Source organism: Rhyacophila brunnea, unplaced genomic scaffold (assembly GCF_057557595.1).
Source record: "Rhyacophila brunnea isolate RB1 unplaced genomic scaffold, BYU_Rbru_1.0 scaffold_2, whole genome shotgun sequence".
NCBI classification, from domain to species: domain Eukaryota; kingdom Metazoa; phylum Arthropoda; class Insecta; order Trichoptera; family Rhyacophilidae; genus Rhyacophila; species Rhyacophila brunnea.
In genome coordinates this window covers 44,093,281-44,109,172 of record NW_028232859.1, presented here as the reverse complement: position 1 = coordinate 44,109,172, position 15,892 = coordinate 44,093,281, and the positions used below count along the sequence as shown (strand labels likewise).

The 15,892-nt window shown below is 32.4% G+C and overlaps 2 protein-coding genes and 1 long non-coding RNA gene across 4 annotated transcripts in view; 2 read left to right on the top strand and 1 right to left on the bottom strand.

Annotated features, from left to right (window-relative positions):
- Positions 1-6,373, top strand: part of LOC147072371 (uncharacterized) — a 31,477-nt gene extending 25,104 nt beyond the window's left edge. Inside the window, exons 1-2 of one of the 2 annotated variants that reach the window (XR_015070710.1) lie at positions 144-442; positions 5,370-6,373. This is a non-coding gene — a long non-coding RNA (uncharacterized LOC147072371). Of the gene's footprint in view, positions 1-143; positions 443-5,369 lie in introns of those variants that run through there. The other variant, XR_015070709.1, reaches the window with a different exon arrangement.
- LOC147072372 (uncharacterized) lies at positions 3,603-4,839 on the top strand (the record flags this gene model as incomplete). The annotated part of the gene is made up of 1 exon (XM_085946350.1): positions 3,603-4,839. A coding segment is annotated over one exon (1,182 nt), but the record flags the coding sequence as incomplete, so codon positions are not given.
- A 207-nt stretch (positions 6,374-6,580) lies between the features above and the next one.
- Positions 6,581-13,532, bottom strand: LOC147072370 (uncharacterized). Its single transcript, XM_085947685.1, has 9 exons — positions 13,339-13,532; positions 12,952-13,261; positions 11,937-12,177; positions 10,986-11,162; positions 9,981-10,184; positions 9,715-9,885; positions 9,032-9,221; positions 7,748-7,898; positions 6,581-6,854 (listed from the first exon to the last, which is right to left on the bottom strand). The coding sequence occupies exons 1-9, from the start codon at positions 13,465-13,467 to the stop codon at positions 6,727-6,729; spliced, it is 1,701 nt and encodes a 566-aa protein (XP_085803811.1). The 5' UTR covers positions 13,468-13,532; the 3' UTR covers positions 6,581-6,726.
- Between the last annotated feature and the right edge of the window lie 2,360 nt (positions 13,533-15,892).

Genomic DNA, 15,892 nt, shown 5'->3' with positions numbered 1-15,892 from the left:
CCATCATTGCATAAAGTTTTATACATACTGTGATGTCACACTATCTCTGTTTCGACCGCGTACGGTAAACTTACGAGAGTGAGCGAGACAGGTATATCATCAAACTTCAAACTCGAGATTATAACTTTTTTACCAAAATGCCTAGAGTAGCGAGAGCAGTCCAGAGCAGTCGCGTGAAATTATTGTTGATAGACTATATTCAGTTCTGAAATCCTTTTGTTCGTTGTGAAAACGGTGCATCAAGAATATTAAATAATAATATGTGAATCTGTGGTTCTCTTTCTATTATCTTGAGCAGTATTTTGTAGTGTTTGACCAATATACATTGTCTGGATGGATCATTCTGTTTTCTTGCGATGGTGAAATAATAAATGTCCCAAGGCAGTGGATTTATTTTGAAATCAGAATTCTAATGTTTCTGAAGTGGGTGATATTGTTAAAGGTGATTTTTTAAATAGAACAAATAACTGTTTTAATTATTATTGTATTAATTCTATGTTATTTTATGAAAATGGAGTGCAATAAAGCCAAAATCGTGTTTTTGTTTTGTTACATTACGAGTAAATAATTTATATAGATCTGAAATAATAATGTCCGAGTTGAATTCTTATTATTTTCTGCTTTCTACGTAAAGAAACCAACGTATTTTGTAAACAGCCAAATGAGCTGAAAGGTGTTCAGATATTATCCTTTGTCCGCCACTTAACCTTATTGAAAACATGTTCACCTTCGGATTACCTGTGTAAACTTTACCATTGCAAGACAGCTTGTCCACTACCTACACAAAAATATGTTCAATTCATATTACCAATGTAAAGACCATTTTCCACTTAATTATCATAAATTTATTTACAATTTTGCGATTTAGGGTTTCCCATGTTTCCCTGTACCTACCTGTGTAATATGCTAAGTATAATTTTCATGCAAGGGTAGAAATAGGTTTTTCCCACCATCCAATCTCTTTGGTTAGGTTAATCGTTAATCTCTAGGTAGAGGTGAATTTAATATTTAAGACGGTCAATAACACCAACATAATATTTGTTATCCGATAGAATTTGCTTTATATGGCTACCCATTGGCAGATATAAATAGTATTATCAGTTATTTTAATTAAATTTTATTGTATAGTATTGTAGTGTAGTATAGTATTGTATATTATATTGTATATCTTTTAGTTTAAACTATTATTTTTGAGCACAAAAAGCTACACAAAACCGTCTTATAAATTTGTACTGAGTTCTAATTAGTATTAGCCATAGCATCACATAGGTATCTTTTCTTTTTTATTTAGATACATCTTCCAGTTAATGGGACAAGTTATTTTAATAGCTTACGAGTGTTTTCGTGAATTAAAATTTTGATTTTAACCCTCATTAAAATGATGTGTAAATAAATAATAGTAATTACAAAACAATAAGTATGTAGGTTCACAAAAAACAATAAATATTTTTTCGTTTATACCTATGTGTCTGAGTTTTCTACAATTAATTTTAAATTAAAGCAAGGTTAAATTGCAGAATTACATTTTTTCTTATTCCTACGAATTACCAACAAGATTCTTTATGTGAAACAATGTTAAGGTGATGTCTCTAGGTAAAGTTGTTATCGAAAAATAGCTTCGAAAGTTTATTAATCGATAAATATACATTCAAAAGTAATGAGAAAAAAAAAGTTATAATGGAGTTCAGCATACCGAAAATACGTGTAAAATTTGCTACATTTATGTAAGTTGCCGTAATGTGATTATCCAAGTTTTATTATAAAAATTACTATTAAAAGTTACATAAATCCATTACCTGTCACTCAACGGCCTAAACTGCAATTAATTATATCATTTTAACAATTAACCATAAATAGAAAAATTTCAAATAATTTCATTACTGTTCCACACTCATCATCAGCCTGAATCTATCCACTGCTGGATGAAGGCCTCTTCAAGCTGCTTCCACTTCTCTCGGTGTGTTGCGTTGCCATGTACTTCCGCAGAACTTTATCATTTCGTCGATCCAGCGGCCTCTAGGTCTACCTTGTGAACGTTTTGTACCTCTTGGATACCACTGGATGACTAAATTTGTCCAACGATTGTCTCTTCTTCGAGCTATGTGTCCAGCCCATTTCCATTGAAGGCTAACTACCCATAAAATTAATATTATTAATCTTCATAGTATGAAAAGACCATAGAATATTGTATAAAAAACAAAAGAATCTACTTCAATAGTTCAGCAATAAATAAAACAGTGATGATCAACTTTTTTTTATAAGATGCAAATAAATGTAAATTCTTAAGTAGACCCATAGATAATAGACATAGGTACATATATATTGAGTAGACCTAGAAACAAAGGTGCTTCACTTCAGGTGTTTCTGATTGTTTCTCATATAATATTATTGTTTACACTGCGGTTTCACTACAAACACTACTGTCATTGGGCCTCGTGGCATATTGCAGTGTTAATAAATAAGTATAAATGCAGTTAAATCCTTGTCAAAGGATCAAATCATTTATTATAGATCTACCATCGTAAGTTGGCGGCCGGTCGAATTTGAAACTAAAATTGTCTATCGAGGATAAATTTGTCACAAACGCCATTTAATTTTACAACATGTTTCTCGAATTATGGATTGCGCTTGCGTTTATCTAACTCTCATGGCGTCAAAATATAAAAAAAACACATTATATTTAGTGTTGATACATAAAATATACTTACTTACAAAATATAAAAAAAAGATCAACAAGTAAAAAAAGCTTTATCCTTCTAAATAAGAAATGTACCTTATACATAATTTTATATTTGATATAGTATTTTATAATCAAACGTGTGTTTGTTGCTAATTTAAGTATGCTGATTTTCTTGCTCGCAAGATTTTTATTGTTTGTACATTTGTAAATATAAAAAGAGCATTTTAGATTATTAATAAACGAATGTGACCTTATAATATTTGACATTATTCGATAGCTACTTAGCACCAATTAATTTGTAAGTATTTAAAGTAAGCTATATTTTAATATAATCAACAACCAATTATAATGTCTCCACGAAAAAATGAATGCAGACGAAGTGCAATCTAAAAATAACTCAGTAGCGTTTACTGATTGGACGTTATGACAAATTTATTCCAGACGGAGTCAAATGTTTACATTGTCAAACGTCAGCGTGCAGAATTCGGGATATATATTTTGTTATTGAAAATACAGAAGAAATAAGTATAGTGCATAATGGCAAGTAGTTCTAAAACAGTTCGTGGGAATGCCAGAGACATAATTCTAAAAGTATTGCAGTTCTGCGATGACGAGAAAAGACAAAAAGGATTGATTATTCCTATTGATAACGCGATACAACGGGTAGCGGCCATGACAGGTGACGTGTTATTTTCAGTGTTACCAAGTTGCATTTATATTACAACGCAAGTAATTTATTCTGTTTTTTAGTTTTGTTCAAAGTTATGATATAAAAAAATATTAATGTCGGATAGCAATATAAATTAATACTTATTATTTGTGAATGTTAACGGATTTACAAAATTTTGTATATTAATTAAATTGACATTTACAAGTTCGAATTCCATAATAACGCCTCGACAGAATTATCGACATGTATTAAATTACGATACTTAGATATATATTATTATTCTATATTTCAGGTGTATCAAGTAGGACAATTAACCGAATTAAAATTGAAGCATCTAAGACGACAGATGAAAGACCGAAAATTCTTACGCCAGGGAAGAAAAGGACAAGGAAGAAGATAATAGAGCTGGATAGCTTTGACCAATGTGCCATACGCCATAAAATACAAGAATTCTATTGTGTCAGAAAAGAAGTGCCAACATTAAATAAAATTTTGGCTTCTATAAAAGAAGATATGGACTATAAAGGAGAACGAGAGACGCTCAGAAAAACGCTTCTTGCAATGGGATTTAAATTTCAAAAATGTCAGTCCAAAAGAAAAATTTTGATTGAGAGATACGATATTTGTGCATGGCGAGCAAGATACCTAGACATTTTACGTAAAAATAGACAGTTAGGTAATCTAAAGCGCCCAGTAGTATATATTGATGAAACTTACATTCATCCTGCATACGCCGTATCAAAATGCTGGCAAAGTAATGAAGTTCACGGCGTTTTAGCTTCTGAATCTGTCGGGCAAAGATGGATAATTCTGCATGCGGGTGGAGAAATGGGTTTCATCAAAGATGCTTTATTAATTTTTAAAGCAAAATCATCCACAGGAGATTACCACGATTCCATGAATGCTGACAATTTTAAAAAATGGGTGACAGAAAGACTTTTACCCAATTTACCCGAAAACTCAATCGTTGTAATGGATAATGCATCTTACCATTCGGTGCAGCAAGATAAATGTCCAACAATGGGTAATCGCATAGGTGAAATGAAGAATTGGCTTCTTGAACATAGAATTCCAGTTGTTGACGAAATGCGAAAAAGCCAACTTTATGAATTAATTTTGTCCCACAAAGGTCCAAAGAGATACGTCATTGACGAACTGCTTGCCAGTCATGGTCACACGGTAGTAAGACTCCCACCATATCACTGTGACCTTAATCCGATAGAATTAATCTGGGCCACAATGAAACGGAGGGTTGCTCAAAAAAATGTAGGACAATTGAATAGCAATATATGTGGATTAACGGAAACAGCCTTTGAAAGTATTACCACAGAAGAATGGCAAAATGTGTGTAAGCATGTCATAAAATTGGAAGAGCAATATTACGCCAGAGATGCTATTATGGATACAGAAATGGATGTTTTATTTTTACCGTAAACGGTCCTGAGAGTGACACAGAATCGGATGATAGTCTATCTGGAATTGAACCATTATAATAGTAGTTATATAATTTCTACATTGTTTGTGTAATTTATAGTTTGTTATCGTGTTTTATTTAAAATTCCATTAATTTTGATACTATTTTACTGTCTTTAGAGTGAATTTAATTTATTTTCGCCTTTTTTATTATATTTTTTCCATGACTAAAATATACACAATACTACTTTATATTTTACAATTTATGATTTTTCCAACTATGCATTTCTTCCTCATGGTTATAAAGAAAGTAACGCGTTTTTATTTTGATTGTGTTTATTTTTTATTTTAATATTTTTGTACATAAATCTACTACCAATAAAAATGTATAAATAACCATTTTTTTGTTAGTTATGGCAACATTCTCAATGTCATACTAGCGCCCTCGCTGAAACGCCAATTTATGATGGTAGATCTATAAAACATGGTTTTCTATGGATTTTTGATTTACGAAATTGACATTTCTTACAAAATTAAAATAAAATTTCAATGAAGTAGGTAAAGACTTTATTGAGTTTATTCTCATAAAATGTTTTGTTTTTTCAGATTGGTGCCATAAGTCAGAAAGACGAGATGATCAATCATACATCTTTTCTTCTAATCAGGATGCATCAACTTGATTGATGACTGCGCTGCACTGTGCAGAAATACCCTTGTAAAAACTTGCAGAACTTTTGAATGCTGTCGTGTATATAATGTAATTTGTAATCCATTATTGTGAAAAATCTCTATCCACAATGATGGCAGTAGCTTCTTTGTGGTTGATGCTCGTATGGGTGGCCGTGTGTATATTATTCAGTCCTTTGACAGTATTTTTTGTAGTGTGTCTCCCGCAGTTGCCTTTATTGCTTGTGCGAAGAATGTGCTACATACCATTTGAATACATTTAATCAAGACAAACAAATTTTCTATTGAACGCTTATTGTATATAAATTGTATGTTAACTGAATGGTTAATTTAAAAAATATGGAATGTGTATTTTAGTCTAATATAGTTTGTATTAAGAATTATAGTATATAAATTCTGGTTTTAATTATGCAAATGTGTATGTAACTGGCTGGTCTATTGAATTTCGATTATTTGCATGTGTATAAGGAAATGAAAATTTTATAAATACATGGCCCGCAAATAATTGAAATTTTATTAATTAGCCAGTTACGTACACGTTTATTGATGATAAATGAAGGTGGTGATTTACATTACGACAAGTCATCATTAATGCACAATATAATAAGAATATAATCTCTTACTTTTAGTTTAAATTTAGAAAAATCTAGTGTGCAATATATTTTTTAATTTGATTGTCAAGACAGCTGTATAAGGAATAGTTTGTATGTCAATGCTCTGCATGTGTATCCTTTGAAGTGCATATTCATAGAATGAGGTACTCTTTAATGATAATCTTTTTCCGTTGATCAAATTATTATTTTTTCAAAAATAATGTTATATGTATGTAGGTGCCTTATTCTTTGAATTTGAATGAAGCATTATAAACATTACCATTTTTATGCTGCCATTTAAAGTTTGTAAAATAAAATCTAAAAAACTTGAATCGTTTTTATCACTTAGTATCATTAGGATTTATGGAATAAAATTACTTAATCTCTTAAAATAAATTCGGTACAATGTTGGGTTTAATTTGGCTATAAGGTATATGTATATTTTTAAATTTGTATATTTTGTAGAAATAAATCTAAATTCAAGTAACATAATATTATCTAGCATAGTTTATTTATATTATATTTATATAATTTTTTGTACATAAAAATAAAATATTATGTATTCCCAAATGAAGTGGCCTTTTTCTTATGATTGCATTATTCCATAACATCAGCAGAAACATAAAAAATTAAGTGAAGACCTATTTGGTATTGCACTGATAATTCTAACCCGTGGAAACTATTTATTGTATGACGGGTTCGCACGGTTGATTTATCATAATGTGTGGAACGATAACTGGCGTGACGTCTTTTCTCTTGAAAGTCGTGTTGTAAATGACACGTTTTTCCGTAAAATCATTCATGACAGTTTCTGAAAAGTATGTACACAAAATTAATGAAATATTGCATAATATAATATTATGGAACAATTAAAATTACAACTAAATGTACAGATTACAAGCATGACTAGATTAAAACTATAAGCTCTTGCTTGGACTACATGTACCCCAACCCTGCAATATTTTCAAAAGGAAAAACAATTAAAATTCAAAAAGTAATTTCTTGAAAATGAATTTCTCAAAAACATTGATAAATTGTAAAGCCGTATTTAGACCAAGCGAGCGAATGTTTATTCTTCCCCCTTCCGCGAAATTATTATGCTCGCTCTACAAAAAGCGTTTATATCAAGAGAATTTCGCTGGAGTGGGGGAAGAATAAACATTCACTTGCTTGGTCTAAATGCGGCTTAAGGAAATTGAGTATATTTAGGTAGTTCTTGTAACATTGCCGATATACATACAGTATATCCTCGGTTTTCTGTAATTAGTTTCGTATGATTATAAGAAAAATGTAGAAACGTATACATCGTATTAAAAATGGATTTTTTTTTAATTGCTTTAACAAATTTATTCTGGTAATAAAATAGATAAATTTGGAATATTTTCATCCCCAATTAGTGAAAAATAAACTTTTTAATTCTTTTTATTCCTAATTATTTATATTTAAAAATTAACCCTTTTCTTATAATTATGCAAAAAGAAATCTGGGAAAGACAACAAGAAAATATGAACATAATTATGGAGACTGTCTGGCTGATTTCAGCTCCTATAATAAAACCCTGAGTATGTGCGACGAAACCAAACCGCTAGCATAAATGGCGTGGACCACCACAACTTGTGAAATTACATTACATTGATCGGATCATATCTTTTCGTAGCATTGTAAATAACATGAGATGCAAGTAATAAATAGTCAGGGACAAACCTTGGGATATTCCATGGAGAGCTTCATATTCTGCAAGTTCTATCGGATGCATTCTCTTTTTATGGATCCGACAGTTCGAGTTGTCCGCAAAAGTCCTTGAACACCATGGGCAAGAAAATGGTCTTTCACCGGTGTGTAAGTTCATATGGGACTAAAAATAATTAAAAAAACAACATTCAATAAATTTCGGCAATTATGATTGTACACTCATCTTATGTAAATACATAGTTTCAATCGTCTTGTGCAATTCAGATCATAAAATTTATATTTTCTTATTAGTTTAGTAAAAAAAGCATAAGATACAGCAATTTAACACTTCTATATTCTTATGGTGTCAAACAAACCATTACCAAGGCGACATCTTACGTTTGATTTGAAATAATTCATCGACAAAAATAGTTGTCCGCAGTCATGTTTACCCAAAGATGGTCTATAATAGTGGTTTGCTAATTTTTTCATTAAATTAAACTTGTCAAGTAACACGTTCTCTTAAATTTATATTCTGCAATAAAATTACTTTTTTATTCACGTACATATTGATACCAGATGAAGGTCTCCCACAGGAGACCACCTCAAAGGGCGGACCGAACCATCAACTTTACCAAAACACCACAGCCTACCTCCACTCTTCGCAGCTCTCGTGAACCTCAAGAAGCGGAGCCTACCTCCACTGAAATTTCATAACTTTAAATTCATCTGCGCCCCCGCCAAAATTCAAACAGACTTGACACAAGCTACCGAAAACGGCCGCTCGAAACAGCGCCGCCACGAGACAAAGAAATCCGTCGGAAAAACAGAGAAGTTCGTGACCGAGATCAACAACAGCGCCATGACCCCGCGGATCCCAGACTTTTGAAGCGCGCGGAATGTGTTCTTCTGGCCTTGGACGTCCTAGGTTCATTATTCCGGAGCGGAACATATAATGTCGTAAACATATTTAGACTAAGAATTTTTAACTTAAAATGGTTGTTAACTATCCACCCAGCCCATCTGACCTTGCTTTGGGCCAGCACGCGCATTGAAAAAACATGTGAATTTTATAAACGCTGGACTTGATTCTGTGACTCACAACTTCACACCGCGACACTACTCCACCATGGGTTTTAAAACTTGTATGCTAAATAAGTTGACGAATTACAAATTAAATAATATGACAATATCACTCATGATAATGAATGGCGGACTAATCATTCAACATAATAATATGGCTTCACAATAGTTATTTACGTTGCTATGGTAATAAAATAAAAACAATATAACGCCAAGAGGAAATAGTTGTCATACCTTGAGGGATTTTCTTCTTTTATATCCCTTATTACAGAAGGCGCATATGTATCTGCAGAGATCTTCATGGACGTACATGTGCATCCGAAGTGTTCGGCGAGAATTCAACAAGGCTGGACATTGAGGACACTTATAAGCCGTGCCGTTGTGACAGTCGACATGTCTTTGCAAAGTTCCTTTCGTTTTGAATCTGAAATCCAATTTTTAAATAATTTAGATGCACTAATAAATAAATAGAGTTAGGCAGTATAATAACCTGATCTTGATTTTTCGACATTTTGCAGTACATTTTCTAATTCGAATTTCAATCCCATCATTTCAAATTAATGTATCTTATTGTGTTAAAAGTTGGGTTTACGAAAGTATTGATTGCTACTACTTTGTGGACATTCTATTCCGTGAGACATAAATCATTTAGGTAAGTGTGTAATTTTGTAAGATTGAATCGATCGGAATTAATCCTACACCGTGTTCCTTCTATGGAAAAATTCTTTTTGAATGAAAAAATGATTTTTTTTTAACAACACAATAAAAATAAGTTAAAAGGTATCAATTTTCAATTCTTTGAGACGTTTGTTTCCCCTGAAAATTTTAATTAATTGACTTCCGCGGTGTTGTTTCTTAAGCGACGATAAGATAAATTATTGTCATTTTGTTATACCGAAAGTAATATTATTATGTACTTTTTTGGACATTGCGTACAGCAATGCATCTTCTCTTCGCTGTGCAGTACTCTGTGTTCTTGCAAATTTCCTTTATTGGTGAAAGCACGGCCGCAAACGTCACAAACGAATGGTCTATTCTTATGGTGTACCGCATTTATGTGAGCCTTAACGCTGCTCTTGGAAGTGAACCTACAAATCATTACAACATAAATATTCAATAAAACATTATTTCTATTAAATACACAGGATAGTGAGATAATTAAAAATGATCAAAAGTGCCTTACTTGACTGAGCAAATTTCACAGGGATGTATGTATCTTAGTTCTTTCGGAATGTGGGTTTTCTCGTGAATTTTCAATGTGAAAGCTGAAGCAAATCGCTTCGCACAATGGCTGCAAACGTGGGCGTATTCTTCTTTAGGTAAATGGAATGGTAAATGTAACTCTAATGCTTTTTCTGTAGAAAACACTTTCGAACAACTTGGACATCTGTAATAAGATTTAAGTACATAAATATTATTTTTATAGATTGACTACGTAACTAGAATAATATTTTCTTACTCAATACTGAATTTAAGCATGTTAAGATTCTGTATTACAACTCTCAATTGGCAGAAGTTGAAATAGTCAGAAAGCGTAGTTATTAGTAACAATTCGCATGAATCATACTTGAATCGATAGATCAATGAATAATTAATAGCACTTACTCGGACAAAAAAAAGATGTGAGTTCAAATCCCATTCTGTCCAACTTTTGATCTAGGATTTTTTCTAATAACATAATTATGTTTCTGAGGTACCAATTTCAAATTGCCGTATCGTATGCACAGGCTCACTCAAGACATGTGCCGTGAGTGTGATATAGGCATACATATCTCAAGTGACTGGATATTTTTAGGGATGGATCAGCTAGTTGGAGGGCCACACTCCCAGTTCCAACTGCTGTCTATTTATATTGATTTGAAAAAGTTCAAATCGAATTAGCCTATTTCTTCATTCTGTATATTTGTCTACTTTTCATTTCCATATTTCAAGCAGAGCTATTGTTTTCGACCATGTCCGATCCTAATAGGATCATATGGGCCTCCACAGAGTAACACAAGCTCCACAAGCTACTGTTAGTATACAATAAATGTAATGATAGATCATTTAAAAGAGGAAAATATATTGAAATAATGTTATCAAAAGAACTTTCAAATAAATAAAACTAATAAGTAGTATTTATGCAAGTTTATTATTGACTCTTTTGGCTCATTGATTGCATGTTCAGAAATATTTATACAAGACTTACTTCAGACCCCCAGCGTTGATGTCGTGTTTTATGATGTGTCGATTAATGGAATGTCTAGTGAACAGGTACTTGTCGCACATGCAGAGAATCTTTGCCTTCTCTGAATGTGCTTTCTTCGTGTGATTCTTCAAAGCGCACCAATTGGGAAATTCTAGCGAGCATATGTGACACACGAACCTTAAATTTTAAATAGGTAATAAACTATTTTTTTTATTCAACGAATAATTGACAAGATTTAAGAATGTAACATTCTTTTATCGAACATACAAGATTTGAAAACACTGAGAAATATATAACCACTGGAAAAAATCTTTTTGAACATAAAAAAAAATGGGCACAAACACTGGGGGGCGCAGGTTTGAATCCAGCTGGATGTAATATTTTTTCAAAAAAAAAATTTGTAGTGGTTGAATATTATGAAAGTGTTTTAAAATTAAATAAGTGAAATAGGTAAGTTAGAAAAGATAGATTTTTGCTTTTATAAAACTAATATTCTGCAAATTTATACGAATATCACCGTTAAGGGATACAATCATTTTAGATTGCTTAGAACACTTAGTCTTAGAACTAATTTAACACAATGCTTACGGGCCCTTTTAATTAATTTTGTAATTAACGTGTTAATTTGCATTTGAAAAGTAATTAGCAAAAACACAATTTTGTGCGGCCCGTAAGCTATGGGTTAATATGCAATAATGAAGTTTAAGAAAATGATTTTGTAGTATTTTTTCCAATTACCCAATAATCCTTTCGACGTGCATTAATTATTTTATTAAGTAACTGTGACAAAATTTGGTTTAAATTAATTTTAAAATTGTTTAGTATTAGTTACTTATTAGTTTTAAATTAATTATGCCCATTGCAACACACACTCGATTCGTTTGACGATGTTTATATGTCTAGCGCAGCGTATTTGATGGTTAAGAAGTGAATCAGGATAATGTAACTCACTTGATGAAAGAATTGTTTGTAATAACATTTCGGCGTTTGCGTTTAGGTGACACCGCATCATCAGCGAGAAGCTGTTCAGCCTTCACTTCCGCCAACCCGCTCTCCAAAGCCTCTTCAGATATAATTTTCACATTTTCATTTCCCTCTTTTTTTAGTTTCAACGAGAGACTTTTCTTTAACTTTTTTCTTTTCGATTCCCCGGATTTATTCTTTTTTTTCCTGGTTTTCTTCTTGTTTATGTCTAAATATGATATCAGATAAGTCAATTAGGTAAATATACAAATATCAAAGTCACGCAGTAATATACAAATCGTCACTGTTCTGGCAGAAGACACTAATTCGAAAAAATGTCATATTGAGTTAGTTATACCAAAATGTTCCTTATTTCAAACCTTACCGTCTGGAGACCTTCTTAATAAATAAACAGTCTTTATTTTAAAGTCATCCTTTTTAAGATTATTTAATAAACTTACATGATAGATAATTTCAAACATTTTAACAAATTCAAAGTAAAATTACTACTAGTATTCTCCAGTTAGTGTGTTCTGCCAGAACAGAAACGAAATTATCTAATTAAAATACAATGATTTCGAAATTAATATAATATATTATTATCACTGGAGTTTGTTAGTTTGTATAGTATCTACATCGGCATTGTAAAATGATGAAAGAAAAAATATTGGCAAATCAAAATTTTAAAAAAATGCAAGAACTCTGACATCATGGGCAATGTTGCTTTAATACCTTGTGACTTGCGGCCGTCATTATATTTTGATTTATGTACTTATGTCATTTTGGCATTATTTAACATAACTAGACATTCTGTGCATCTAAGGGTTTCGTTTAAATACTACTTAATACATTGCAAAATAAATATTATTCATTCTTCATAATATACATGTAGTGTAAACATTGCATTCTAGTAATTTGTATTATGGAGATGACAGAAACCATATCAATTTGTCGATGGAAAACAATTTAATATAAGACGTAAGTACATTTATCAGCTACTCACGGTGTGAAATAGGGAGCAAATCTTCGTGATCATCATTGTCATCATTATCGTCATTAAAATAGTCATCCGGTTCAAATTTAATATGTATATCTTCAGCGATCTCCTCCTTCAGTACTTTGGTCAATTCGTCGTCTTTGCACTCATCTTTCAGGGTCTCAAGAAGGGCCTCATCAATGATTACATCTTGCTCAGCGAGGGTATTTAAAGATATTTGAATTCTTCGACACTTGGCTGCATATTCGTCAAATGAAACCAACACTGTCCTGCACGATTGACAAATATGCACAGGAAGAGTATCGTCGGCGTTTATCTAGAAGACAAAGTCAAATATTAATATCAACAACAATTTCACAACCTATCTGCAAGGAGTGTCACAAGATAGCCTACTTTAATTGCTATATATTTCAAAACAGCCTCCGCTAAGTGAATTCGACCATCGTAGCAAAATATATCGGTGTCAAACAAAGCGCACACATTTGCACATAAGCGACATAATTTTCTCAACTCGATCGTCATTTTTCAATGTTAGTTTGACAGAACAGAAAAATACAATCAACGACGCTAGACACTTTCAAATTGGATAACAGACTCAATAAACTTATTTCCCTACTTTTTCGGCTCTTGAAATTAAACAATTTTTATTAAAAAATATACTAAATTTTGTAACAAATGAGCTTTAATTTTTTTATTTTCATTAATTTCATTTTTTAATTTTAATACATTTAATGATCATGTTAGCAATAGACCGGTGGAAAATTACAGCCGCCCGAAACATAAAAGACCACCCTAATAATACCGCCCCAGTACATTAATTTTATTCATAGATTTTCAGCCAATTATATATTATTTTAACAAAAATATACATTTTTTACAAAACTATTATTGTAAATTGATATAATAATACTGAATATTCTTTAAATTTTATTAATATTATATTTTGGTAAACGGTTAAGTTAAACATTTTTAGTTTTTTTATGTTAGGGCTCATATAATGTGAAGAATTGTTATTTAGCGCGTTTTTGGTTTGTGGTAAATAAAGACCTGCAAAGATCAGCAACGTTCGTATCTTTCAACCTGAACAAAACAAATCAAATTAAACCATAGACAATATACGTACAAATTGTATGAGTAGAAAGTAGACCGGAAATGGTTTGAGATTGACGTTTGGTTCAGTGTATCATTGAAAATCAAACCGTTCTCGGACCATCAGAAATGACTTGAATTATGTATATTATAGATTAATAATCAATACCTTTATTCATAAGTAACCATACGTGAACAAGAACGCCGCCTTTGGTCTTATTATCTCAAAATCCAGCCCATATTTTCTATGCAAAGAGTTCGATTTAATATCATTAGTACTATAATTATTATTATGTCAGACCAAGAATTTATTTTCATTTTTCAAACTGTGTTAAATCAACCCGGAATGATCTTTATATTACCTAACGAATTTTATCAATTTAATATGTTCGATTGTCGTCTAAGTCACAATATCATACTGTCGACATGAACAAGTGGTCAATTATGAAAAGCTTTAATCAAAAGTAATTTTTAAAAACTCGTCATACCTATAAATCTTATAAATTAACTTAATAGTTACCTATTCATGAAACATTCTTTATATTTGTACATTTAAAATGAATGAATACGACAGTTTGTAAAATTTGTATTATTGTAGACCTCGATAGGAGGATAGAATTTCATAACAAGTTGACGTTTCAATAAATATGTTTCTGTTTTAGAGACTAATATATTATGAATTAATTTTAAGTACTGGCAACACTAATTAGTTGTCAGAAAAGCGTTTCCGTGGACATTCTACCAAACGGTTCCAAATCAAATAAATCCAACGTGCCATTTGATTCGTTCAATTCAGGTTCAATGGAGTACATTTTTAATAATTATTAATTCATAACGTGTATTATTCGCTATTGACTCTGAAGTCCCTTGAGATGTTGATCGTATTTTTTGCCTTGTGTTCTTCTGTGCTGGCTCCTTTTTACCACCTTTTCTTCTCGATTATTTATCTATCTGGTTGCTTATCTTGTTTAGCAGACTGGCAGGACTGACGCTTCTATCGTAGCGTCATTTGTCTTTGGTTATTCAATAGTTGATTATTTTTTTTCCTTTGTCAGAAGCGAAAAAAAATTGTCAAACGTTTAAAGTACAGTTATATTGTGAAATTTGTGCATTAACATGGAGCGTAATGAAGCCAGCAACGTCGCGGAGGGACTAGCGATAGAGACCGACTCGAATGAGTCGGAATTACTGTTGGACGATCCAGTAGGTGAACTGAGGGCATCAGTAATGTCACTGGATAACAAGGTATCTCAGATTTTTTCAATCTTGACCAAACAGGGTCTGCCTGCAGTGATGCCTACTCCGCAGAGGCCGACGGTAAACATCGACTCTCCGGTAAGTTTTTTAGTTTAGTAACAGCAGAAAACCCCAACAGGATTCCGTTGCCTGTATTTAGTGTCGTAGTTCAGGAGCCTGCTTCTCCGACGTCAGACAAAGCTCGGGTAGCGGAACTTACCAGACTCCAACTTTTCGACACAGATAATTGGGCGGGGGTTCGCTACGCTGAAACCCAAAAACAATATTTGGCGGCCCCGTCTTTCGTTGTGGTGGGGCTCAACGATGAGTTACGCCCCTACAACCGTTCATCGCAAACGATACATCTAATTGAGCGTACGATCGCCGGCCTCCAAAATGCGATGCTCGCTCAAAAGGAGTGTATTCGGGGCGCGTTACAGCGAGTGGTCGACTCTGTCAGCGACCACACCATCGGTACGACTTTTTTTGAGACGGTCGTAAAGGAGTTCGGGACCTCTTCAGCACTCAAAAAAGTGTCTGAGGACGTCACCCGAATCCTTTGTGGAAAACGGGCAGAGTTGGTTCAGACGAGGCGGAAGAAAATCCTCTTCGTTATAAAAGA

Coding starts and splice junctions, on each gene's coding strand:
- LOC147072370 (XM_085947685.1), bottom strand. CDS start 13,467: ATGACGATCGAGTTGAGAAAATTATGTCGCTTATGTGCAAATGTGTGC. Junction 11,163..11,936: donor ACAAACAATTCTTTCATCAA/GTGAGTTACATT, acceptor TTAAAATTTAAG/GTTCGTGTGTCACATATGCT. Junction 9,222..9,714: donor TGTACGCAATGTCCAAAAAA/GTACATAATAAT, acceptor ATTGGATTTCAG/ATTCAAAACGAAAGGAACTT.